The 26,880-nt window shown below is 53.2% G+C and overlaps 2 protein-coding genes across 4 annotated transcripts; both read right to left on the bottom strand.

Annotated features, from left to right (window-relative positions):
- Window positions 1–387: 387 nt before the first annotated feature.
- LOC119250180 (zinc finger protein 181-like) lies at window positions 388–9,718 on the bottom strand. Of its 3 annotated transcripts, none has more exons than XM_037517918.2 (5): window positions 9,602–9,718; window positions 8,780–8,929; window positions 4,574–4,694; window positions 4,245–4,331; window positions 388–2,950 (listed from the first exon to the last, which is right to left on the bottom strand). In XM_037517918.2, exons 2-5 carry the CDS (start codon window positions 8,786–8,788, stop codon window positions 1,494–1,496), a joined length of 1,674 nt encoding a protein of 557 aa, XP_037373815.1. In that variant the 5' UTR covers window positions 8,789–8,929; window positions 9,602–9,718; the 3' UTR covers window positions 388–1,493. The 3 variants fall into 3 exon arrangements, with proteins under 3 accessions (XP_037373815.1, XP_037373817.1, XP_037373816.1); XM_037517920.2 differs by having other exon boundaries at window positions 4,245–4,328; XM_037517919.2 differs by lacking the exon at window positions 9,602–9,718 and adding an exon at window positions 9,546–9,568.
- Window positions 9,719–14,211: 4,493 nt separating this feature from the next.
- WTIP (WT1 interacting protein) lies at window positions 14,212–26,533 on the bottom strand. Its single transcript, XM_037516507.1, has 8 exons — window positions 25,861–26,533; window positions 21,335–21,436; window positions 18,363–18,430; window positions 18,152–18,214; window positions 17,859–17,989; window positions 17,082–17,133; window positions 16,371–16,439; window positions 14,212–14,362 (listed from the first exon to the last, which is right to left on the bottom strand). Exons 1-8 carry the CDS (start codon window positions 26,531–26,533, stop codon window positions 14,222–14,224), a joined length of 1,299 nt encoding a protein of 432 aa, XP_037372404.1. The 3' UTR covers window positions 14,212–14,221.
- Window positions 26,534–26,880: the final 347 nt, after the last annotated feature.

The raw sequence follows: 26,880 nt of genomic DNA, 5'->3' as shown, positions 1-26,880 counted from the left end.
ACTATTCCCCTATTCCATTTCTGACCTAAATCTTACAAACTTGGAAGCCATCCTACTTACAAACCATAATCAAATGTCAAGATTCAGTGTAAGAAATTATATATATATATATATATATATATATATATATATATATTCAAGACAACATATACTTCAGAAAATAAATGCTTTCAAAATTGGTGAGCAGGCTGGAGAAGTAATGGGAACAACTCTGGACTACAGACTTCAAGGCAAACCCAAACAACTATGATCCAGGGATGGAGAAACGACTGCTGCTGTCACGAGTGATGCCGCCAGCAGCCTCAAAGGTACTGGAACTAGCAGCCCCTGGATCCAGGGGTCCAGCTGCAGCAAACATCACAGAACATGCATGCACCTGCACACAGCTGCGTAATTAGTACTCATTCTTTAGGATTCAGATCTAAAAGCACATTTATAGAAAAGCCTCTTCACTCACAGTCTGTTATTTCTTGGTTATATTCTCACAGCACTGGTAAAAATTAAAATGCATGAATTAAGCCAACTGAAGGGAAGTGATAATTATTCTCACACACACACAAAAGGTATTATTAGCACAGAGGTGAGGGCATTTTCCTCTAGTTTGTATCTCTCATCAAAGGTATCCAATAAGGCTGGTCCTACTTCTTCAAGAGGGAAGCAGTAAAAAAAAATTGTAAGAAATACCAGTATCACAGTGAAAGTTCATTATATACAAAATGACTTTATTAGACCAAAAATTTTATTCACACCATTTTTGTATTTCTTTTGCAGCTTTAATTTACCATTTTGAAACATTTACTGGATCCACAGATGACTGTCTATCTTCACAGCCCATTAGCTAAAGATAATTTCTGAGTAGGACTCCTGAATAAAGTTGTAAGCAACAGCTATTAAGAAAAGCATTTTGATTTATAATATGCTTATTTGCTCTTCTATAGAACTGATTATAAATGGCATCACTGCAAAGAAAGATTTACACGTAATTCCTACAGAGTTGTTCTAGAATTAACCGTCTCCTGTCTGGCAAGATAAGAAACTCATAGGGAACATTTTGCTACATTTCTTACGTTTCCCTCTAGCGTGAGTTCTTTAGAATGAGGGCTGCACTTGAACTGAAGGACTTCTCACAATTTTTATATTCATATTGCTTTTCTACTGTGTATTTGCACATTGTGTAAGAGATTCATGTTGCTTAATGTCTTTCTCATGCTTGTTACAGATACGGTTTTTTTCCCATGTGGATTTACTAAATGTCAGCTAAAGGATTAATACTGGGTTCCCCACATTTATTGCCTTTACATGATCTCTCTACAGCATGAACTCTGATGGACAATAAGACTTATACCATCACTAAAAACTTTTCAATATTCATTACATTCCAAAGACTTTCCTACAGTGTACATTTTCTGATGTTGAAGCAGGGAAGATTTATGGCTAAAGTATATTTTCACAAATTCTACATTTATGAAACAGGTTTTCTCTGGTATGCTTTTTCACATAGATAGTGATTCACGTGGCCTAAACACTTCCACACTTATTGCACTACTGGGTTTCTCTGCATTATGTATTTTCTGATGGGCTGTAAGATTTGAGCCTTTGCTAAACGCTTTCCCACATTCATTACATTTATATGGCTTTTCTCCAGTATGAATTCTTTGATGTACAGTAAGGTTTGAACTACAGCTGAAGGTCTTCCCACATTTAATGCATTCATAGGGTTTCTCTCCAGTATGAATTCTGTGATGCTGAAGCAGGGATGACCTATGACTGAAGGCTTTCCCACATATACTACATTCATAAGGTTTCAATCTAGTGTGATTTCTCAAATGCATATTCAGTGAATCAAGCTGGTTGAAGGATTTCCTGCATTTCTGACATTCAAAGGGTTTTTCTTCAGTATGAATACTCTGATGCTGAATAAGGAATGGGAGGCTACTAAAGACCTTCAGACATTTGTTGCATTCGAATTGTTTCTCTATCGTGTGAATTCTTTGATGTCGAGTAAGGTGTGAGCTACAGCAAAAGGCTTTTCCACATTCACTACACTCATAAGGCTTCTCTCCAGTGTGAATCTTCTGATGGTGAATGAGAGAAGACCTATGAATAAACGCCTTCCCACATATTCGACACTCATAGAGTTTTTCCTGAGTATGAATTCTCAGGTGTTCGATGAGATGTGAAACACGACTAAATGATTTTCCACAGTTCATACATTCATATGGTTTCTCTCCAGTGTGAGTGCTTTGATGATTAGTGAGGGATGAGACATGGCTGAAAGCCTTCCCACATTCAAGGCATTTGTAAGGCTTCTCCCCACTATGGCTTATCTGGTGTCGCGTAAGGGATGAGCCATGGCTGAAAGTCTTCCCACACTCAAGACATTCATAGGGTTTCTCTCCTGTATGAATTCTCCAGTGGCGATTCAGGATTGATTGTTTGCCAAAGGCTTTCCCACACTCACCACACGTATAGATTTTCTCTCTATTGTAAGTCTGGTGAAGGGGAAGAGACGCGCTCTGGCTGAAGCCGGCCACACTTTCATTTGGATTCAAAAGTTTCCTACTACCAGTGATATTCTCATTTCTTATGACTAACTTTTTGGGTACAGTCTTCTTAAATGTCTCATGTTTATGTGATCTGCCTTCAGCAGACATTCTCTGAGGTTCAGAAAGAATAGACTTTAAATGAAAGATGCTCCTAAATGTGTTGTATTTGTAAACACTCTCCCCAGTGGGACTTTCTCTAAAAGTGAGGGTCACCGGGCTGAAATGTTCTACCTGATTTTTGTGCTTCCCTACCAACTTCTCCATATATTCCCAGTCACTGTTTACACTTGAAAATTCATGACTTTCTTTTACAGTTTTTTCTATTAATACTTTTTGGGATGAGTCTTCATCATAAATATCCTCCTTAGTTGATAATTCCTTGTTTTCCCACCTTGATTTCCAATCTGAAATATATCAAGCAAAGTGCTGCTTTTTTCTGTACTCCTTGAAAAGAAACTTTCATCGCAGATATAGGAAAACCGGATAAAAATAAATAAATAAAACTCCCAGCCCAAAACACAAGGTTCTGACAACTTTCACATAGGAAGTGATTTCCAAATACAGTTCAAGTGGAACACAGGTAATACACACAATTCATGGAGGCAGGGCAAAGTGTAATAAGGAAAGTGGGTTAAATACAGGAAATCAGTACGTGGGGGGAAAAAAATGAAACTAACAGAAATTAAACATAGAAGAAACTCTGGATTTCTAGCCAACGTTTTATGCTTGCATTGATATGCAAGACCAATTTTGCTCACTGCCTTGATTCTCCAACCTTCAATTAATCTTAATTTGCTGTCAGTTAATATGCTTAAAATGAGGGCCTCCCTGGTGGCGCAGGCGGTTGAGCGCAGCGCTGTGAAGCTGTCTGCAGCCTCTGCAGTGCCGGTTTGATCCCTGCCAGCCTCAGAGCAACCCACATGGCAAGCAGACCTCTCCTGTCTCACCCGCTGCTACCCTCAGCAGTATATTTCATCAGTCTGCCTGTTTTGTTCCCCCTCTCTGTCTCTGGTGAATCTTCTCACCCTCCTGCACATCTGGCCTGTACCCCGGCTCTTGTATAAATAAAAAATAAATCTTGAAAAAAAAAATAAAAAAAAATTTTTCAAAATATGCTTATAATGAGAATTTATAAGGCTCCATAAAATAGTTAAAATGACAACCAAATAATCTAAATATTCTTTATGGCTCACAAAGGTTCATGCTATATGAATTTGTGTAGGGTCTGTGTGAAATCTTATCATTCATTAAACATCAGAAAGTACTATTCTTAGAAAACCTTTTATGCATTCCTTACTTCCTCAGACACTTAGATTCTCATCTGATCTTTGAAGCTCAGTGTCAGCAGAAAACTGATTTTCGAACAAAATATCATTTCTCGTTAGTATAAAACCCTCAGTATATTCTTCCTTAAGAAGACTTTTTAAAAAACTTACCTTCTTTCATTTCAATAAAATGACAACTTGAATTATTATGATGGCAAAATCACTTTTGATTAGACAACGTGAGGAATATAGAAAGGTAACATGTGACAGAAGAGTCATTTTCAAACCAAAGCTGAGGAACCCTTGATTTTATTACATTTGGAACCTCCGAAGATAGTCTCCCTAAATATTCCAAAGTGTCTCCACATTTCTATAAGCATCTTGAACAAAGATTTCTTTCAACTGATTCACCGTAAGTTACCTAGAGACATACCTTCTGCCAGTTTTTTCTCTAGCTTGCAAGGCTCTTGCCCATCTTCCAATAAAGTAATCACAGAAGGCTTAGGTATGGGAAGACCTGCTTAGAAGAAAAATACAGAACTTGCTTAAGCTGTGGGCCTCAGGGGGGAGGGTCCAATATCAGAAAGGGAACCAAAGAGGGGACAAGGGGAAGACAAGCTTCAGGTAGGGCACACTGGAGCTATACATTTCCTCAGGAAAGTGAAACAAAAATCCAACCATTTACATGGGGAAATCTCCAGCAATTCAGAGTGGCAGAAGAAAGATCTCCCCTGTTTGGGGTCAAGGGGTATATATGCTTACCTACAGAGAGTAGGTTTTCATAATTCTGGACCATGACATCCTTGTATAAATCCCTCTGAGTAGAATCTAGCCATCCCCACTCTTCGTGAGAGAAGTTGATGGCCACATCACTGAACGTCACCTGAAACAGCAACATATTTTGGCTCAATCCTAGCCCGGGTCTGTATTTTTTTTTTTAAAGATTTATTTATTTATTTATACAAGCACTGGGTACAGTCAGAAGCGCAGGAGGGTGAGAGAATTCACCAGAGCCAGAGCGGGGAGCAGAGCAGGCAGAAGGACCGAAGTACACTGCTGAGGGGAGCAGCGGGCGGCAGGAGAGGTCTGCACGCCTTGTGGGTCCCTCGCCCGGCAGTCAGGGATCAAACCAGCGCTGCAGAGGCTGCGGGCAGCTTCACATCCCAGCGTGCAACCACTGCGCCACCGGGGAGGCCCACCTTGTTTTTAAAGATTTATTTATTTATGCATACAAGAACTGGGTTACAGGCCAGAGGTGCTGGGTAAAAGAGGATTCACCAGGGACAGAGTGGGGAGTAGAACAGGCGGATCTACTGAAATACGCTGCTGAGGGGAGCAGCGGGTGAGACAGGAGAGGTCTGCTGTGCCATGTGGGTCAGCTCCCTGGCTGGGGATTGAACTCATGCCACTGTGCCTGGTGATAGCTTGATAGCGCTGAGACTTTAATCCCAGTGCCACCAAGAAGGCCCAGCCCGAGTCTCTTTTGTCACTGGTCAAGGGATAAAACCACCCTAATTAGGGAAGGAATGAGCAGGAATTTGATCAAAGGTAAAAATAACTGGATGACTACGTGCTTGGCTTTGTTACACAATAAGGGCAAGAGACAAATATAAGAGCTTTGCTTCAGGAGAGCTAATATTGTCAGAAAATAGAATTCTCAAAATTTTTAAAAATCAGCACTCCACATGAGCCAGTGAACAGTCAAGTGCTTTAGAAACGTTCTGCAGTTCCTTTAAAGAGTGTGCTAGATCTCCCTACCTATGCTCAAGGTCCTCTCCCAGTTCAACATAACCTCACTGCCACCTCTGCCCACACTGGTGCGGGGGCCGCCAAAACCAGTCCCAGTCTTGCGTCCCCAAAGATGCTTCAACTCCTTCTTCCTCTCAATTGTCTGGACAGCCTGGGATGTTTGTACCTCTGTGGAATTTAGGATATTTGTCCAAGCACTTTAATTTCTATTTTTTTTTTTTAAGATTTATTCATGCATACAAGAACCGGGGTACAGGCCAGACATGCGGGAGAGTGAGAGGATTCACCAGAGACAGAGTGGGGAACAGAACAGGCAGTGACTGAAATACATTGCTGAGGGGAGCAGCGGGCGAGACAGGAGAGGTCTGCTGTGCCATGTGGGTAGCTCCCCAGCCGGCCGGGATCAAACCCACACTGCAGAGGCTGCAAACAGCATCACAGCGCCACACTCAACTGCCTGCGGTAAGAGGGAGGCCCCTCTTACCTTTCTATCAGCCTGTACTGCTCAACAGAGTGGCCATTAGCCATATTTGGCTACACAGATTTATATTAAAATTAACAATTAAATAAAATTACCAATTCCATGCCTCAGTCATGCTAGCCATAGCTCAAGTACCCAAGAGTCACACAGGTCTGAAGAGCACACGGACAACCTTTCCAGCATTGCAGAATTCTCACATTACTGCACTACATCATGAAGCCCTGCATGTTAGCACACACTTGACCTTAAATAAGGGTCTTCCTAACAGGCACTTCCTGAGTGTTTAGAAAATGAATCCGTTTGGTTTTGGCAGTTCACTTTAGCTTTTACTTAAAGAAGCAGTTTTTTTTTTAATACTAATTCTAGAATTTTCCTAGAAACCAGATTCTGCCTAACATGCACACCCTCCACTCATGTTTTCTAAACAGGTTTCACTTTCCACCCCATGATTCCACCCTCCCGTTTTTTCATCACTCATTTATTCACTCGGCAACTATCTATTAAGCACCTGTTTGGTGCAAGGCAACACTCTAGAAACTGAAATAAAACGGTCAACAAAAAAGGCACATCCAGCCTGTCCGCTGGTGGATGATAAGCCCTTCGAAAAACAACAGAGCCGTGCTGGAAGTATAGACGTGAGTAGCGAAAGGAGGTGACCACAACTTTAAACAGGAGTCCAGGGAAGCTTTACTGAGAGAGTAAATGGTTCCATAGAGGCACTCAGCAGATACATTAAGGAGGTGCAATGCAAGCTTGTGCATATCTGGAAGCAAGAACATTCCAAACACATGGTACAGCAACTTCCAAGGAGGCCAGTGTGGCTGCAGCACACAGACAACAAGGAGACAGAGCAGGGAGGAGAGATCAAGAGGTAACAGAAAACTTAACTGCTCTTTTTCCATCGCTATAGAACTTTGAATTCTATTTTCCTGTTTCAGGCCACTGAAGAGCTTTAAGATGAGGAATGGTAAGATTTTATCTAACAAGAAAGTCACTGTGACATCTGTGAGAAAAGACTAAAGAGGGGTAAGGGCAGAAGAGAGGAACTCAGCTAGGAAGGTACTGTTAAGAACCTGGCTCAGGGCCTCCCTAGTGGCGCAAGGGGCTAGGCACCGCCCTATGCGGCTGTCTGCAGCCTCTGCAGCACGAGTTCGGTCCCCGGCCTACCAGGGAGCAGCCCACGTGGGCAGCGGACCTCTCCTGTCTTGCCCGCTGCTCCCCTCAGCAGTGTATTTCGGTCAATCCACCTGTTCTGTTCCCCACTTTGTCTCTGGTGAATCCTCTCACCCCCTACATCTCTGACCTGTTCCCCAGCTCTTGTATGCATAAATAAATAAATCTTTTTTAAAAAAAGAAAAAAGAAAGAACCTGGCTCAGCCCAGGGTGAAAGTGATGGGATACAGGTTCTGGATCTCTTCTGTAGCTATTTTGATCCAACTAGAGTGTCTGAATGAACTGGAAGAGGAAGGGAGGCATCAAGGGACGCTAACCAAGTCTTTTTTTTTTTCAATTTTTTTAAAAAGATTTTATTTATTTATTTATTTATTTATTTATGCAAGCATTGGGTACAGTCAGAAGCGCAGGAGGGTGAAAGAATTCACTAGAGCCAGGGCAGGGAACAGAACAGACAGACTGACGAAGTACACTGCTGAGGGGAGCAGCGGGCGCGGCAGAAGAGGTCTGCGCGCCATGTGGGACCCTCGCCAGCGGCCGAGGATCAAACTGGCGCTGCAGAGGCTGCGGGCAGCTTCGCAGCCCAGCGCTCAACCGCCGTGCCACCAGGGAGGCCCAATGCTAACCAAGTCTTAACTTGGACTGAAAAGACTGATAGATCGATCATCGATACACATGATACAATTCTGACAACCACAAAGCAAATTACCTAAATTCCAAATTCAACTGTACATATAATTAAAAAAAAAAGTTTTGCTCAAGACTTCATGAATGCTTCTAAGCAAAATCTGGGAGAAAAAAAGGAGTACTAAAAGAGGACAGTAAGTACTATGGAGTTCTTCTGTGATCTCTTCTTTCCTATAATCAAAAGAATGATAGATCAGTCCCTAAATGATCTTCATTAGATGGGAACTGCTAAGAGAAGGAAATTAAACACTCCAGAGTCCTGATAAGAAAGTGTTTCATGGGTCTCCCTGGTGGCGCAAGGGGTTAAGGGGCAACCTATGAAGTTATTCGCAGCCACTACAGCACAAGTTCAATCCCCGGACAGGGAGCTACCCACATGGTGCAGCAGACATCTCCAAGCTTGCCTGCTGCTCCCCTCAGCAGTGTATTTCAGTCAGTCTGCCTGTTCTGTTCCCCGCTCTGTCTCTGGTGAATCCTGTCACCACCACCACCACCACCACCACCTCCCCCACCCGCACCTCTGGCCTGTACCCCAGGTCTTGTATTTTTTAAAGATTTATTTATTTATGCATACAAGACCTGGGGTACAGGCCAGAGATGCGGGAGGGTAAGAGGATTCACCAGAGACAGCATGGGGAATAGAACAGGCAGAGTGACTGAAATACACTGCTGAGGGGAGCAGTGGGCCAGTCAGGAGAGATCTGCTGCACTATGTGCGTCTCCTCCCTGGCCGGGGATTGAACTCTTGCTGCAGTGGCTGCCGACAGCTTCATAGGTTGTGTCTTAACCCCTTGCACCACCAGGGAGGCCCCCAAATAAATAAATCTTTTAAAAAATAAAAAGGTGTTTCAGGAAGCTTTGGGGGGATACCAACTTACCTGAAACATGACTTTGCAATTTCCAACAGTCAACACAATCCTCTTCCAGGCCCTTGTCTTGTAGAAAGGCGGTGTGCTGAGAAGGCAGAGCAAGAACAGGAGTAAAGCAGCCACCAAAAAGCAGACTTATCTTGCAGCTCCGTTACACACCTGCATGAAAAAGCACACTGAAAGTCACTTTCTAGGGCTCCCATCTTTCCCTCAAACAGGTCACCGTTCTCCAGGCGTCACCTGGGTAAATCTAACCTCTACCCAAGAGACAGTCTAAGGAGAGGGTGGGGGAGGAAGAACAACAACAACAACAAAGAAAAGCAATAACGTTATAGCCGTGCTCGTTCAATCTTCACCACGAGGCACGGGTGGGCGATCACATTCCAGATTTCTTCTTTAAACGATGAGAAAACTGAAACTGCACGATACAAACTCAATTTGGTCCAGGAACTTGTCGGCTTCGTGACTGGGTAACACACGCACACACTTCGTCTCCGGACAGCTCAGCGGGGTCGGCGCACCCCACCCCACCCCGCCCCTCCCGGGGCAGCACACACAGGCCAGAAACGCCCAGGCCCGGCCCGGGCTTCCCTCGCGGGGCTGCCCCTGGGGCCAGCAAGGCGGTGGCAGCCGTGCCCAGCGCCCGGGGCCGCAGCCTGAGACCCGCCGGCGCCCTGGGGTCCCACCCTTGGGCGAACGCGCAACAGGCCCCCGCAGGCACCGAAGCTCGGGCCGGTGTGGCTCCCCCGAGCCGCGGGGCGTCCCGAACCCGCACCTCCGCGGGCTCGACGCGCGGGGTCGCCGCGAGTGGACAATGGCCGCTGCCCTCACCGGAACGGCCCTGGCCGGAGGCCTCCCGGACGCCAGCGCGGAGAAGCCCGCCCCAGGCTCAGGCTACCGCGAGCGGGACGGAGGGCGCAGCCCACCCCGCAGAGGCATCTCTCAGCGCCCGAGCCTCTGGGCCGAAGTTCCGGGCACCGCGCGCCGCTGCCTCCCGGGAAACTACACTTCCCAGAAGCCTCTGCGCGCGCCATCTCGGCGCATCTGGAGAAGATGCGTGACGTCAGCGCCCGGGGCCGCGGGCGCCGAGCGCCTCCGCCTGGATGCAGGCACCTGCATCTGCCATAAGGGCGGTCGTGTCTTGTGAACCATGTGTCCCAGGCTAGCCTCGGTGGCGCAGGGGTTAAAGACAACGCTGTTGAGCTCTCGGCAGCCACTATACCATGAGTTCGATCCCCGGCCAGGGAGCTACCCACATGGCGCAGCAGACCCCTTATGTCTCCCCGCTGCACCCCTCAGCAGTGTTTCAGTGGATCCACTGTTCTGCTCCCCACTCTGTCTCTTGTGAATCCTCTCACCGCCCCCCACCTCTGGCCTGCACCCTAGTTCTTGTATGCATAAATAAATAAATCTTTAAAAAAAAAAAATCAGTGGGGCCGAGCCACAAAACAGCCCAGCCAAAAGGCCTTCCGGCTCTCTGGTGCCCGCGCACAAACTTTCTCCTGCCGAAGACTGGGCTGGCCTTGGCCGAGAGGTCTCCCCTCACCCCAGGCCCTGCTGCCCCTGTCATAAGTCGTTTGGGCTGTGATCGTCTGGCGCACACTTGCCCACGGCTTTATTTTCCAAAAGTACCCTCCGTCAGGACTGTCACAGTATCGTCCCTGGAAGAACGCCACCCCCTGGAAACTCAAGGGATCGCGTCATATCACCTCCAGGATGCGACTGCCCCGCTGCTGTGGGTTGCATGTCCTCGAAGGACACGATGCTGGACCCGAGTGAGGACTTGAAGGACAGAGCCTCTCGATTCTGGGAAGAAACTCCTATAACCCATAGAACCTAACACGATTCTAAGCAGTCTACTTTTGAGGTACACTGGGGATGTTTTTTAATCTTACTTTTTTAAATTACAGTGTGACTATGGTATATGTCAAGTACTTGCATGCATAAAATTCATTAGACAGGTCCTCTACTTTGGCTTGTGACTGCTTTTTAATTCCTGTTGCAAGTTTAAAATGTGCCATCAACTGGATTCCATTCCAGCCTTTGAGTATGTAACAAAGAAGGATTTGCTGGTGCAAAGAAAGTCTCCCACTTACCTCTTTATTGGACAGGGACAAACTGTTTTCCCAACCTTTACCAACTTGCCCCTCTGGCAGACTTAAATTTGCTTGCCAATTCTTAGTGCCAGCACTTGATTGTGTGAAACTTAAATTTTGCCAATCAGCTAAGTTTGCAATGGTAACTCATGACTTAAATTTGCATTTCTTTTATTGTTAATAAGATTGGGAATCTTCATGTGTCTATTGATCAATGTTCTTTTACAACACTGGCCTTTTTTAATATTAAAATACAAGTTACATTTTTAAAAATGCAAAATTTTCAGAGTGCAGAAAATAGGATATTAGAAGTTTTTATCCTTACACTCCTGGACTTTGAAGTGGATTCAGTAACCATAAATATTTGGAAAAAGAAAGAAAATCCAGGGATCCAGCTCTATGCCAGGAACAAGGGACAAAGAAAATGAGTAATTATTGGAAATGCTAATCCTACCACTATGTGTCCTTGCAAACCAAAACTTACTCAATGGGTAACACAGAAGAGAGAAAAGAAATAAAAATGTTATAGTTCTGAATTTGAATTAGAATTATCAGTATAAATTCATGGTGTAGTTTATCTTTAAAAATAATGAATGCTGGGGCTCCCTGGTGGTGCAAGGGGTTAATACACAACCTATGAAGTTATCCGCAGCCACTGCAGCATGCATAAATAAATAAATCTTTAAAAATAAATAAATAAATAAATTGGAAAGCTATTTCACAATATCTAGAAAATGAAACCATTACACATACATTATGATCAGTCAATGCCATTGATTAGTGTTTATACCAGAGAAGTTCTCGAATATGTGAACCAAGAGAAAGCGAGAGAAGGTACAGTACAGTGTTGGTTAAACATGTGCTGTGTTGCTCGATGGAATATTACCCAGCCATCAAAATGAATGACTACACCAACACATAAACATGAATGAATCATTAATAAGGTCCTCGATGCAGCAAAATATGACCTGTCCCTACTGACCCCCAGAAGACAGACCCTGGACTGGAGCCCACTATGGACTGGAGCCCACTATGCACCAAAGAGGCTAGTTACTCAAAAGAGTACTACTCAGGCAGAGGTTGCAATACCAGGGTAAATATCCTAGGGCAGGTGGGTTTGCCACCTGAAATTGGAAGGTAATAGCAACTGACCTGGCTGGGCCTGGCTCTTACTCTGCTTCCTCAGGCTCAGCAACCATTAGATCAGTGTAACTCCTGCAGAGGGCCTGCATGGTGTCCTTTTGGAAAATAAGCTTAAGTGGAAGCCCAAATTCCAGTTCAGTGAAGTGTAAATTGGCAGCCTGGATTACTTGTATAACTGAGATCTGAAGAATTTGGGCAGGAATTAAAGCTCTGGGTAGAGGAATAGCACGAGCAAAGGCCCTGTGATGAGAAGTGGTGGTCACCAGTTCTGACAAAGGCATCTGGGGCCTCCAGGGCCTGGAAGACCAGAGAGGAAAAGCAAAATGTGGCCTGAGATGAAGCCACAGCCCCCTCCCACGCAGGGTTCCCGTGGCTTTGGCTTCTGGGGAGCTCCAGGCTGCGATCCTTCAGTCCTCGCTGACTAAGGGGAGCATGGTGACCAGGAAGGAGCAGGTATGGAAGACAATGGTGACCCCCACAGCTGGAAGGTCAGATGCCACCTCCGCAGCAGACTCAGAGGAAGAGGTATGCCAAAGGCCAAGCTTGCAACAAGGAGAAACCAGGGCAAAGCATCTTTGACGCAGAAAACAAAAGGGCAATTGGAAACTTTGCACGAATTGGCTAGAAAGCAAAGAAGCCCAGCTTGAGAGGAAGAGAAAGTTAGAAACAGCCTCCCATTGCTGTAATTTACCCTCCTGCCCCGTTGGGATCGCTCCTTCCAAGAAGCCACTCTGACCCTACTGAAGTCCCCTTCTGCAGACAAGTGCACTTGCCCCATCTCAGCACTTAAAACTGTTGGAAAACTTGATCCCCAAACTTTCCGTGTAATTGCGGCATCTGCGCACCAGGGGGCCTCCCAGATGCAGGCTTCAATCCACTGGGGCCACCCCCCATGCACGGCTCATGCAGCCCCTGGGCTGTAGGGAACTTCTGGCTCAAGCCTGGCTCCCCCAATGAATGAGGCTTCAGGGAAAGAGACCTAATCCTACTAAGAGGGAAGGGGTGGGGGGTCTGCAAGAGCAGTAGCCACGAGGTGGTGATTCAAGGTGTCACAGGAATAAATGGACTTGAGTCCAAATATCCCATGAAGACCACTTGGGATGGCTTATGGCGATCAGGGCCTCTGGCCGCAGGCCCCACCCCTCCTGCAGATCCAACCCAAGCCGTGCGCGAGAAGTCGGAGCTCCCCGGGGCTGACAAGCCTCAGAAGGAAAAGAGCTGCATTTCCCCAGTTTCATGTCATTAGGCCCCCATTCTTAAGACACAGACACAGACAAAAACCACACCGTTTTAAAGTCTGAAAGGCAGACACATTGTTGAGATTTTTAGAGAAACTTATACAAAAATAATTAAACCACGGATGTTTTTACCGCCTTGAGAACTAGATACATGATATACAAATCGGCCATTTGTGAGTTGCTTGTCATCTTCCTCAGAAATAACAACTGTGGACCACGTTTTTAGAAGCAACTATATTCTTTCAAAGAAAATGAAAATATTCTCAAAGGAAAAACTTAATTTAAGTCAAATCCCATCCTTGGGCGGCGGGGCCCGACACACGGCGCTTCCCGGCAGCAGGTGTCCCGGCCGCGCGCAGGGCGCCCCCTGGCGGCCGCTCTCGGCGGAGCCGGCGCGAACGGCCCGAAGGTTCCTCTCCCGCGCTGCGGGGTGCGGTGGGGCGTCACAGCCCCAAACCAGAAGTCAGAGACGGGGAGTCGCGGGAACTGCGGCCGGAAACACCCATCAGAATTCGGGTGGCCAAAGGCGGGGCTTCTTCGCAGACCGGGTTCCCAGGGGTGTCACTCCTCGCCCCTCCTGTGGCCCTACCCGTCCACCACCAGCGGCCGGGCGCGCCCTCTGCCCAGCCCCCGCCGACCCCGCCCTACCCGGGCGCTCTCCTGGAGGGGGTCCCAGACCCCTTAGGATCTCGAGGGCTCCCGGCCCCCGCCCGTGGGGCAGAGGGGAGGCGCCCCCCGCCCCCCCCCGCCCCCCGCGCGCCCCCTGGCCCTGCGACCCCTCGCCGGCCTGGGACAGAGGTGGTGATGGGAGGGGGCGCGGCAGGCGGAGTCCGGGGAGAAGGCAGCGCTTGAGGAGGCACAGACGTGAATAAATAGACGTAGCTTCTCCGCGGGGCCGGCCCGCGGGGCGAGGCGAGGCGGGGCGGGGCGGGGCAGGGCGGGCGCCCACCGACCCCGGGACCAGGGCGCCCCGCTCAGAGCTCGGTGACTTGCACGGCCGGCGGGGGGAGCGGGCCCGGCCGCAGGCGCCGCAGGTGGCAGCGGCGGCACAGCAGGTGGCCCTCCAGGGGGTAGCAGCGCCGACCGTCGTCCCCGCTCAGCTGCAGCCCGCAGTCCTAGGGCAGAACACAGCGGCAACCCCGGGGGGGGGGGGGTCTGTCAGGGCGCATCTGAGTGAGGGAGCGGCCGGCAGAGCCCTCAGGTTCTGCACAGCTCCCAGGGGGTTTAGCCTCTTCCCCTTGGGGTGGGGTGGGGGAGGGGCTGCGGCTGGGAGCCCAGGGGGCGACCTGTGCTGAGACGGGGAGGCAGCCTGAAAGGGGCTGGAATCTGGGGAGAGGGTGGGCGGTAAAAGGGGCATCAGCATAAACACAAAAGCAAATCCACAGACCATCGCCCACGGCTCCAGGTAACTGGAAAGGAGGGCAGAGAGCTGCATGGAGGGTTGATGGGAAAATGAAAGTGAGAAAAACAAAAAATGGATGGCTCTGAGTGAAGTGGGGGGCACATGGGAGAGTCGGTGTATGGAAAGCCGCCAAGAGGTGAGGACAGGGACTACTGGATTCCAGGGGTCACTGGCTGGAAGAGCTAATGCAAGGGAAGAACCGGAGACGTGGAGTAAACAAGAAGTTCTGCTCAGGCCCCTCACCTTCCCGTTCACCACTGTGGGGTATTTTATAGGCTGATTCTCTCTCCGTTTAAGAAGTTGTGACTATTTGCCCTTTGTACATCACTGGCAGAAAGGTGAGGGGCAGGGCCTCCCTCATGGCGCAAGGGGTTAAGACACAGCACTATGAAGCTATCCACAGCCTCTGCAGCATGAGTTCGATCCCTGGCCAGGGAGCTACCCACATGGCACAGCAGACCTCTCCTGACTCGCCCACTGCTCCCCTCAGCAGTGTATTTCAGTCAGTCTGCCTGTTCTGCTCCCCACTCTGTCTCTGGGAATCCTCTCATTGCCCCCCATACCTCCAGCCTACACCTCAGTTCTACTCAAAAATAAATTATATCTTAAAAAAAATAGACAAAACACAAACAGGCAGGGCAGCTCAGTGAGCTGCACAAGGAGCACGGAGGCGGTGAGCCCTATAGGGCCCCACATGACTGCACAGAGCACTTTTCCAGGCTGCCCAGAGCCCACTGGGTGTCCTTGAATTGAAAATCTGGAGAGGCCGAGGTCACTAGAACTCGCAGGGCAGGGCTGTGTGTGCTAAGCCCTCTACCTGCTTCACGTCTCTGAGCTCCAGCGCATCCAGCTGCCACCCAGACATCTGCATTCAGGGCCTCCAGGATCTCCAGCTACCAAAACCCAGAGTGTTCACCACCTCTTCCTCTCACCCTGCCCCTGCCTGCGGACCCACGGACACCTCTCAACACCCAAACTCCTACATCTTGATCACTCACCAAATCAGTCCCTTCTCCTGCCTACCCACCACTCAGCTCACTTTACTCCCCTCGGCCCAGCTCCATGACCTGTGTCCCCTGAGCCTCCTGTGCCCCTATCCCTTTCCCTCAAATCCATTCTCTGCATGGCAGTGCATGCCCTTCCTAACATCCAAGTGACGTGGTGTCATTCCTCTTCGGTCATTCTCCACAGGGTCAATCCAGCTCCTTAGCTCCAGTGGCGTATTGTCCCCAGCTCCTGACTTCTCCAGTGACACAAAACAGCCCATTCACCACCTTCACACCTTCCATTGCCTCCCTCGTTCTTAATCAACTTTCCAATTTGAACTTGGGTGTCACCTCCTCCAGGCAGCCTTCCCTGATTTTCCAAAGTTCCCTATATGCTCTGACAACTCCCCTTGCTAGAGCGGTCATGCTATGTAGACAGATACGGCCTGAGCACCAGCCTCTCCCCTGAGGGTAGAGCACGTATGAACCCTAAGTGCAAGGGCACAAAGAAGAGGGACTGTCCTTGGCCTCTGCACATTCCCAGCACCAGACACAATGTAAATACCCCATAAATACTTGTCTGGATAAGACCTGGGCTGCGGGGTAACAGATATCGGGGAGAAGGGAGAGGGCACTGGGGAGGGTCAGGCCCATGAAAGTCAAGCGCCTTCAGAGCAGCGAGAAGAGCAGTGCAGGAGGGGTTGCCCGCACCCAGCCACCCCGGGCCCGGCTCACCTCACAGTGGTAACACTCCACGTGGTAGTCTCTGTCCATGGACACCACACGGATGGTGGTCTCACAGCCCTGGCGGGGGACATGGGGGTCACACACAGTGAGCAAACTGGGGGGGGGCGGTGTGGGCCTACAACGGGCATTCCCACCCTGGTGAGCATGGACGTGGGGCTCCCACGGGGCACACAATGGCTGTGAGGGGCCCTGGGCCTCCTCCCATAGCTGCAGCCCAGCAGGCACACGTGAGGAGCACCCCATGGGGGCTGTGTGGGGTGACATGTTCGTTTCACCGCTTTGGCATCTGGTCCTGCTTTCCCAGGCACCCCAGCTCGGGACAGAACCGGCACAAGGCGGCAGAGTCAGGGCCTGAGAGAGCTGACTGGGGCCTGCCGCTCTGCCCACCCCTCCTGCCCTTTCTGCCCCACCCCGGCCTGCTGCCCCAGGCCCGGGAGCACTCCTCACTGTACAGGCTATGGGGCTGAGGGACTCAGGGGGCAGCCTAGCACCAGGGGACACCACCACCCTCTTAAGTCATGCCAGCGACACCTGCACCCCACGTGTGGGCTCAAGACACATTCCTCGGCCCCAAGGGATATGGGGCAGGGCGCCGGCTCAGCCCTCCCACAGAGGCCCAAGACCTGGGTCGGACCCGGCAGTGTTGGGCAAAGCCAGGCCAGGCTGGGCAGCCCCCCACCTCCAGGGAGCGGTTCCTACCTGCGCAGGGAGGATCGGACGGGCACAGGAGGCGCATTTTGGTGCAAAAACCCTGGAGGAGTAAAGAAAACCAGCCGAGTGACTGGAAGCCAAGGGCACAGGGCTGGTGCACCCACAGGAGTCCCAGGACACGGCCTGAGCCTCAGGCCCCCTTCTCTTCTGTGGGGGCGGGAGCAGCCTCAGCCAGGCCTTCCTGGCATTGGTTACTTATCTGGCTCCTCAATTCACCTCCATCCCCTCCCCTCTACCAGGAAGGCTTCAGATTCTGCCTTGCCCTCTGCCTCACACTTTCTGCGAGCTCCCCGCCCTAAGGTCCAGGTGTGGCCACCCCTCTCCGAGACCTCTGAAAAGCCTGGTGACACACTAAGTGCCAGGACTGTGCCCAGCACCAGGTCCCTGTGAGGCAGCAGCAGTGACCAGGGCTCAGGGGCTGAGCCCGGACCCCCGCGAGGGAGAGCGGATCAGCTACACACATGGGTACCAGAAAGGCGGAGCCCCAGCTCCCATCGCAGGCCGAAGAGGCCTGGCTGGGGCTTGGACACAGAGGAACAGAAGCCAGGCGGGCAGGGGGAGGGCCCCATCACCCAGAGGAGGGGAGCACGCAGGCCCAGGTGGGCAGCAAAGAGGAACTCCTGAGAGCCGCCGAGTGGGCCCATCACTGCGTTCCCAGGGGAGGCAGGGGTGGGGTGGTCAGGGACGGAGAGCACAGCCAGAGCAGAAGCAAGCCCCGGGGAGCAGGAGAAAGAGCCGAGCCCGCCTGGCCCACACGCTACGCACGTGTGATAGTCCCTCACGCAGTAGATGTTGTTCTCCACGTCCACGGTGAAGGGCACCCCGTCCAGGCATTCGTTGCACACGGAGCACCGGAAGCAGCCCGGGTGGTAGGACTTGCCGAGGGCCTGCAGGATCTGGGGGTGGGAGGCACTGGAGGGTCAGGGCAGGTGGAAGGCTCGGCACAGCCCCGGAGAGGCTCTGGCTCGGAGCCCCGGGCAGGTCTGTAACAGGCGAAAGGGGGGGCCTCAGACTCTGCCCGTGCCAGCGGGGGCCCAGGAGCCTGGGGGGGGGCTCACCATCTCCATGATGAGGTGTCCGCACACGCTACACTTGTCGGCCGTCTGCTGGAACCCAGAGTACTGGAAGGGACACGGGACCCTGGCGTCAGTGACAGAGGGGCACCGCAGCACACCAGCGCTTGCTGCCCGGCCTCATGTCCATGCAAACCAGGAGGGCCCCTGCCCCACTCCCACCCACGGCGCCAGCTGGGGGCACGGCCCCCCTCACCAGGAAGTCCTCCTGGCAGTACACTTTCTCGCCCACGTTGTAGAATGCCTTCCCACGAAGCCGTCTCCCTGCAAGGATAAAGGTCACACAGGGTCCGGAACCACCGGAAACCAGGGGATAGGCCCCTGCTTCCAGGCCTCAGCCCCCGCTTCCAACAGATGAGATGCAGACCATGGAATGACTGTTTAAATTCCCTTTAATGTTATCTTATTGATATTGTTATACCAATTAATGTGTTTGCAAAAATTAAACCGAGCATATTTATAACAGCTAAGTAAACAACCTAAATGCCCCAAAACAGATGACTGGATCAAGAAGATGTGGTCCACATATGCAATGGAATACTACTCAGCAATCAAAAAAGATAAACTCATGCCCTTTGCAGCAACATGGATGGGGCTGGAAGGGGTTATACGCAGTGAAATAAGTCAGAAGGAAAAAGAAAAATATTGGATGGTTTCACTTATAGGGGGAATAGAACAAAAGGTCGGGAAAAAGACAAAACTTGCAAGCGGACCATAGATCTGAGGCATCCAGCAGGGGAGGGGAAGGGGAGGGGTTAAAATGCAGGAAGAGCACAGGGACTGCGGTGATGTGACGGTTCACGGGTGATGTGGTGGTGGGAGGCTTATGGAGACCACACCCGAGAGGAGAAATCAAACACTGTCCAAAATGAACACCAATGTAAGAAAATAAAAAAAGTTTAAAAATTAGGGCCTCCCTGGTGGCACAAGGGGTGAGCACAGCACGGAGAGGCTGTCCGCAAGCCTCTGCAGCACGAGTTCCATCCCCGGCTAAGGAGCTACCCACATGGCGCAGCAGACCTCTCCTGTCTTGCCCGCTGCTCCCCTCCGCAGTGTATTTTAGTCAGTCTGCCTGTTCTGTTCCCCACTCTGTCTCTGGTGAATCCTCTCACCCGCTACACCTCTGCCTGCACCCCAGCTCTTGTATGCATAAATAAATAAATCTTAAAAAGTCATAAATGGCCAAGCAATAGGTAAAAAGATGTTCCTCGGTCATTAAGGACATGCAAATTAAAACAACGAGATACCACTTTATAGCCATTAGAGTGGGTAAAATTACAAGGACTAAGATACCAATTGCTGACAAATACATGGACTGACCCAACTTTCTTACATTTCTAGTGGGAATACCACTTGGCAGTGTCTTATGAAGTTAAACATACACTTTAGCCTGTGACCCAGAAATTCCACTGCCTTGGAACTTACCCAAGAGAAATGAACACACGTTTGTCCACAAGTGACCTGTACAAGAATGTGTGTGGCACAATCTAGTGTTGATCAACAGCTAAATGGGTAAACAAACTGTGGTATATTCACACAAGGGAACCCGACTCTGACACAGGCAGCCATGGTAATTAAAAAGACATGTTTAGGGCCTCCCTGGTGGTGCAAGGGGTTAAGCACCGCATTATGAAGCAATCCACAGCCTCTGCAGCACGAGTTTGATCCCCGGCCATCCAGGGAGCAACCCACATGGCGCAGCAGACCTCTCCTGACTCGCCCGCTGCTCCCCTCAGCAGTGTATTTTGGTCAGTCTGCCTGTTCTGTTCCCCACTCTGTCTCTGGTAAATCCCCTCACCTCCCACATCTCTGGCGTGTACCCCAGCTCTTGCATGCATAAATAAATAAATCTTTAAAAAAAAAAAAAAAAAGACATGTTTAGCAGAAAAAAAATCTGCCAAAAATTAGTACACATGATTTGACTGCATTTGTATGAAGTTCTAGAAAAGACAAAACTAATCTGTCAGGGGGGTAGAAGTCAGAACATTGGTTGGGCAGATGCACTGGAGAAACATAGAAGGACCAAGCAAAAAAGGACCAGACAAAAGATTCTAGGGTATCTGAAATTTTCTCTACCTTTGTTAGGCATGTGCGTTGTAGACATTCACCCCACACTTTTGAACCAGATATATTTTTTTAAAAAAGACGTATTTTATTTATGCATACAAGAACTGGGGTGTAGGCCAGAGGTACAGGGGTGAGAGGATTTACCAGAGACAGAGTGGGGAGCAGAACAGGCAGATCCACTGAAATCCACTGTTGAGGGGAGCAGCGGGTGAGACAGGAGAGTCTGTTGTGCCATGTGGGTAGCTCTCTGGCCAAGGATCAAACTGAGAGCGTTGAGACTTAACCCCCAGCCCACCAGGGAGGCCCTTGAACCAGATATTTTAAGATCTGTTTGCTGTATTCTATGTAAATTGCATTCACTTAAAAAATAAATTTAACAAATAAAGCTAAAAAAACGAAAGGCATCAGACTTGGGGACTATTCAATAAGGAATATGGACTACGTAGGCTTAATATGCTTACAAAATAGGGGCCTCCCTGGTGGCACAAAGGGTTAAGACTCAGCACTATGAAGCTATCTGCAGCCACTGCAGCAAGAGTTCGATCCCCAACCAAGGAGCTACTCACATGGCGCAGCAGACCTCGCCTGTCTCGCCCGCTGCTCCCCTCAGTAGATCTGCCTGTTCTGCTCCCCACTCTGTCTCTGGTGAATCCTCTAACACACCCCACCACTGGCCTGAACCCCAGTTCTTATACGCATAAAGAAATAAATCTTTAAATAAAAAGTCATAGTTCATACTACGTGTAAAAGTGGGAACAAATAAAATGCAGGGGAGAGAAGTATTAGCCCCATGTCCATGCAAGCAGAAGGCCCCTTGCTGGCACCAGGTGCCCCTGCCCCAAGCAGCTGAGCTACATGGTACCCTGAAGGTCAGAGTCCAGGGCCTGGGCCAGAGGCCATCTCCCTTACAGGCAGCCAAACTCTCCTCCCAGGTCCGGCGCTTCCTCCCCAGGGCCTGGGGGTCTCAAAGAAGCCAGGCTCAGAGGAAAAAGGGCCACAACCCATCTGCCTGGGAAGACTGAGCAGCTTCCTCCACATGCCCGTCCGGGGGTCCGCCCGCCTGGCACATAGGTGCAAGAGGGTCAGGAAGAGTTCACCTACCACAGGAGTCACAGGTGAAGCAGTCGGTGTGATACAGGCTCCCCATGGCCTGGCACGCCTGTCGTGCTCCGTAAATGCCAAGTCCACATTTGATGCAAATGCCTGTGGGAGGAGAGGGCAGCGGTCAGCTCCACGGAGCGTGGACCTGGATGGACATGCATCCAACCCCCGGGTCTAATGCTGCCCCCCAGGCCCCCGCATCCCTCCGCGGCGCCGTTACTGAGGGCTTCCTGCTGCTGTTGTCTGAGAAGCTGGAGGTCAGCAGAGCACGGGGGAGCGTGGCAGCTGACCAACACGCCGGTTCTGACACACTGAGACCAGGAAGTCTAAGACCGGCTCCTGAACTACAGGGAAAACCCCTTCTGCCATCTGTGCACCAAAAGGACCGCAAACCACAGGCGCCCCCAGCGCCATTAGCGACCCTCCCCAGCCACAATCCCCTGCTGCCCCCCAGGGTTTGTTGACTCTCTTGCTCAGAGAGCACACAAGCAGGGCTGGGGATCCTGCAGTCAAGTCCCCACCCTTGAGGGGCCTGGATCCCAGGAGAGGGGACAGACGCCAACAGGCAGATAACATCTGAGGTGGGCAGAGAGCTTTGGAAGGAAAAGGCCGGCTAAGAATATGTCAGTGTGTGCGATCTGTAAACAGGGGGTCAGGGAACGCCCCGGTGACACCGTGCTATTTGAACAATGTCTAAAGGAAATAAGGGAGGGGAGCTGCTCTGCAGGCATCTGGGATTACTGGGTGGAATGCAGACCCCCTGGCAGCGCAGGTGGGGGCCGGGGGAAGGGGACCAGCAAGGCCAGCCAGGGTGAAGCATGGGGCTAGTCCTAAGGGATTCCCTGGCCGGCCCAGACCGCAGAAGGGCCCTTTGCAGTTACCCAGGGCCTCCCAGATGCCAGAGGACGTGAAGATGGGTTCCACCTGTCCTCTGGACCCCAAATCTTCTGGCTGCTCCAGAACATGCTCTCTCTCTCTTGTTTGCCACCAGGTCTCTCTCCTTAACATTTAACCATGATCGAGCTTCTCCCATCTTGAAAGAATCCCTTCCTCCCCTATCAGCTAGGCCAGCGGCCCCACCCCGGGTCTAGAAATCTCGCTTAGCCCACACTCCGCCATCTCCTATTGTAAAGGCCTCGGCTCTCAGCTGAGACCCTGCCAGAGGGGCAACTCCCTCCCCTTTGGTGGCCAGGTTACAACCTGGACCTGATTTTCTGGGTCCTCTCCTCCCTTCCCAGCCCTGCTGGGGATTCCTCTGCGCCTTGCCTTCGTGGGCTTCTTCGCAAGCCTCCATCCCCTCCCTGCTGCCCGAGGGGGAGGGAGAGGCTGTTCAGAGGCCCTCAACGCCAGGCAGGAATGTGAAGGTAGTGGGAGGGGAGCCTGGTGGGTGCAGAGTCCCCTTCTCCAGTCTGCCCCCTACCCCCCGCCCCCGCAGCCGAGGGTGACAGGCCTGAAAGCAGGCCCAGCGTAGCTCAAGATTCCAATTTGTCAAGCAAAGCCAGACATCGATGTGAAACCCTTCCGTGCTGAAATTACTTGGTAACTTAAATACTTTGAAAATATGCTCTCGCCAGCCTGGTTCAGAACGTCATCAATGCCACAGCTGTTCCAACAGCCTCCTCGCAGCATTCCCAGCCTAGCCCCCGTAATCCACCCCAAAATTGCAGCCAGGCTTATGTCTCTAAAGGGGACTGATCTGCCCGCCACCCTCATCTGTGTCCATTAGGAAACCTGACCTGGTCACTCTCCCGCCAACCTAGCCAAATGCACGGTGGTGAGAACAAGAGCGCCAAGCCAGCGGCCCGCGGGAACCGGGGCAGGAGGGTGGGCAGACGCGGAGGCCCGGCCTGGTGTTATTCATTTTTTGGTTCTGTTTGATTTTTCTCTAAACATGTGTTTGCATCACTTTAATAAACATACACTGAAGAAGAAGAACCAGGAGCAGGAGGCCCCTCAGAAATGCAGGCAGTAGAGCACTCCCAGGACAGTCATGGCCACTGTGGGAGACAGCAGAGATGGGGACCAAGAAGGCCTCACAAACACCCACCGAGGCGAGGGCTGGTGTCGCCTGGGTCTTGTGCAAGAGCTGGCTCAGCCCCTGAGCGGAGATGGCAAAGGAGCAACGACCTGCCAACCAGACGCAGGGGTGAGGAGAGGCCAGCAGCCCTCTGGCCATGTAGGTCAGGGGTTTCTGTGCTCAGTGGACGACCCTTGTACATCTTTACGGCCAAAGGGGAAAGGGCGAGTGGAAGGGAGAAAGCCCAAGATGGAGGCGGTGGGGACGCATCTGGATGTGGAGCTGACCACCTGCGGATGAGGCCCAGGAGCCAACGGGGATCACAACTGCTGACCTTGAGTTTTCTGGGCACGGTAGTAAGGGCAGGGCAGGGGCACAAGGAAGGCGGTGAAGAGGATGAAAGAGGGAACTGCCCGAGGACCAGCCCGCGGCCTCCCGCCCGGCACAGCAGCAGCGAGCAGTCAGGGCGGCCAGCAGAGGAACAGCACGGGGAGGCACAGCGGCCGTGGAAGTGAAGCAGAAACGTGTGGCCGGGCAGTGGCGAAAGAGAAGGCAGAGAGGTCCCCCAAATTAAAGAGGTTCCAGAACCTGAGACTGTTGGCTGGCTAGTGGCGGTGGGGCTCCGAGATGAGTGACAGAAAGACCTCCATGAACAGCAGAGAGGGCCGGGGCCAGCTGGCGCAGGGCCAGGGGAGGAAGGGACAGCACCCGGCGGAAGAGCCACGCTGAGGATGAGGACAGGCAGAGACCCCGATTCCGAGCCACCTGCCACCTGCCCACTTTCTTGAGGCCAAGTCCACGTTCTTCAGGGTCAATTGCGGGAGCTTCACAGCTCCCGGAGGTCAACAACCAGCAGTAAAGTATGAGCATTTCAGCCATGTCCTTAGTAATCAGGGAATGAGGGCCTCCCTGGTGGTGCAAGGGGTTAAGCACCGCACTATGAAGCAATCTGCAGCCTCTGCAACACGAGTTCGATCCCTGGTCGGCCAGAGTGAAACCCACATGGCACAGCAGACCTCTCCTGGCTCGCCCGCTGCTCCCCTCAGCAGTGTACTTCGGTTGATCTGCCTGTTCTGTTCCCTGCTCTGTCTCTGGTGAATCCTCTCACTCCCCACACCCCACATCTCTGGCCTGTACCCCAGCTCTTGTATGCATAAATAAATCTTTTAAAAAAAAAATCAGGGACTGTTACCTGAATCTGACCGCTCTTGGAAAACGATCTATCTTGGCTCATCTGCCCCTCCTGGGGGGCTGTCACCCACTGGGCAGAGTGACCCCTATGGTCTTTTATTCCCCCTTCATTCTCCCATTACCTGTCTGGGACTGAAGCCCCCTCAGCTGCACACAGACCCATGAGTAGCCACTGAGGGACACAGAACATCACAACTGCCCCCCCACTCTAACCCCCGACTAGGGGCTGCAGAGTTTGGGGTCAAGTGGGGGGCAGGCAGGAGAGACAGCTTCCTAACAGCTTCCTAACTCCTCTCCCCACTGCTCCCGGGCCATCGGGAAGGCCGCACAAGACCAGCCAAACCATAAAACCACCCCAACACTAGCAGGTGACCCTGGAACCCTTTGGTGCCCCTGCAAAGCAGGCTGACCTTTGGCCCCCACACTCCCCTGACCACCCCTGGGAGCGCAGAGGACCTGACACATCTTTACTCGCCTCCTTTTGCCCACATTCCTCCCTCTGCCTGGAATGCCCCGCAGCTGGCCAGGACATGCAGCCTCCTCCTCACCCAAGACCCAGCTCGGGGCACCCCCAGGAGAGCTGGAGTGAGTGGACCCAGGGGAGTCCGCTCCAAGCACGCACCCCTGCCCTCAAAGCCAGGGGCCTGGCCGTCCTGCTCACCAGCAAGAGGGAGGGACGCCCCCTCCCCACGCCTCCACTCAAGAACCTGGAGCCCAAGAATCTTAAACCGACCAAAGCGCCAGGCTTGAGCGGCCCAGGTCGGGCTGGAGACGGGGCTGCGGCTGTCAGAGCCTGGGGGGCTGTGAAGCACGATTCCCAGTAAAACACCCCCAGACCCAGCACAGTCTCGCGGCTGCTGGCGGGGCTCCCCCGCCCTCGGCCTCCGGCCACTTCCACGGCCAGAGCCGCAGGTCAGGCGCGCGGGCTCGGGCGGCACCTGGGCCACTCCGCCTCCCCCTCGCGCGCACACCCCGGGCAGCTGGGGGGGGGGTCCCCTAGCCAGTGTCCGCGCCGGCATCGGGTAGGGAGGGGAAGAAATGGCCAGAAAGTGCCCCGTTCTCCCGCGACCGTGCCTCGCTCCCGTCGCGCAGAGCGTCCGCCCGCTTGGCCCGCGCCCCTCGGTCGTCGGGGAGACCCGGAGCCGAAGGCGCGTCCCAAACAGCCCCGAGACCCGGGCTCCGCGCCCCGCGCCCGCCGCGCGGAGACGCCCGCGGCCCCCCGGCCCCGCGCGGCCCCGCCCGGCCGCCCCGCGCGCCCCTCCCGGCGGCCGCCGAGCCCCGGGCCCGGGCCGGCGGGGGCGGCCCCGCGCGCGCTCACCGAAGTAGTCCCGCGCCGAGCGCGCCTCCAGCGCCCGCTCCAGCTCGCGCGTCAGCGCCTCCAGCCGCCGCTCCGCCGCGCTCGGGCCGCCCTCCCGGCCCGCCGCGGGCGGCTGGAGCGGGGGCAGCGGGAAGGGGGCCGGCCCAGCCGGCTCGGGGGAGCGCGCGCGCGCGGGGCCGGGGCCGGCGCCGGGCAGCAGCAGGTCGGCGTAGGCGCCGGCCGAGCCGCGGGAGCCGAGACTGGACACGCTGGAGCGGGCGCTGCCCCCCGACGGCGGCCCGGGGCCGGGGCGCGGGTCGGCGCGGCCGGGGCGCGGGCTGCCGTGGCGCTGGTCGTAGCCCAGGCTGATGCCGCTGGAGCGCGCGCTGCCGCCGCCGCCGTCGGAGCCCGCCAGGCTGGCCCGGGGGCTGCCCGCCGGCGGCGCGCCGAGCTCGGCGGGCCCCGCGCGCCGCGGGCCTCGCTCCGCGCGGCTCGCGCCGTCCGCCCCGGCCTCGGGGCCGCCGCCGCCGCCCTTGCCCCGGCGGGCCCGCGCCTGCGCCGCCTCGTCGCCCGGCCCGGGCCGCGGCCCCCGCCGCCCCCGGCCCGGCGAGTCGCCGCCCGGCCCCGGCTCCCGCAGGGCCAGCCCGGCCAGGAGCGCCGCCGCCTCGTCCGCGGCCGCCCGCGAGCGCTGCATGGCCCGGCCCGCGGCCCCGCGCGTCACCTCCGCCTCCGCTTCCCGCCGCCGCCGCTCCGGCCGCGCCGCCGCATCGTCCGCCCGCGGCCCGGAGCCCGCCCCGGGACCCCTGGGCGCGGGGCGGGGCGGGGCCGGCGCCGGGCCGGGGTCGCTGCGCCGGCCACGCGCGGTCCGGCGGCCGCGGCGCTCGGCGGGTGGCGCGCGCGGCGGAGGAATGTGCCCTCCCGGCGCCGGCCGCGCCCCCTCCTCCCGCCGCGCGCGGGGGGCGGAGGGATTCTTTTGTGGGGGCAGGAATGCGAGGAAGGAGACGGCGCTGCGGCCTGAGGAATGTGGGGGAGTGGCGGCGG

This window comes from Talpa occidentalis, unplaced genomic scaffold, assembly GCF_014898055.3.
Source record: "Talpa occidentalis isolate TD23 unplaced genomic scaffold, MPIMG_talOcc4v2.1 talOcc4.17, whole genome shotgun sequence".
NCBI lineage: Eukaryota > Metazoa > Chordata > Mammalia > Eulipotyphla > Talpidae > Talpa > Talpa occidentalis.
The sequence above is the reverse complement of the archived record's forward strand: the minus strand, read 5'-3'. Positions and strand labels throughout refer to the sequence as shown.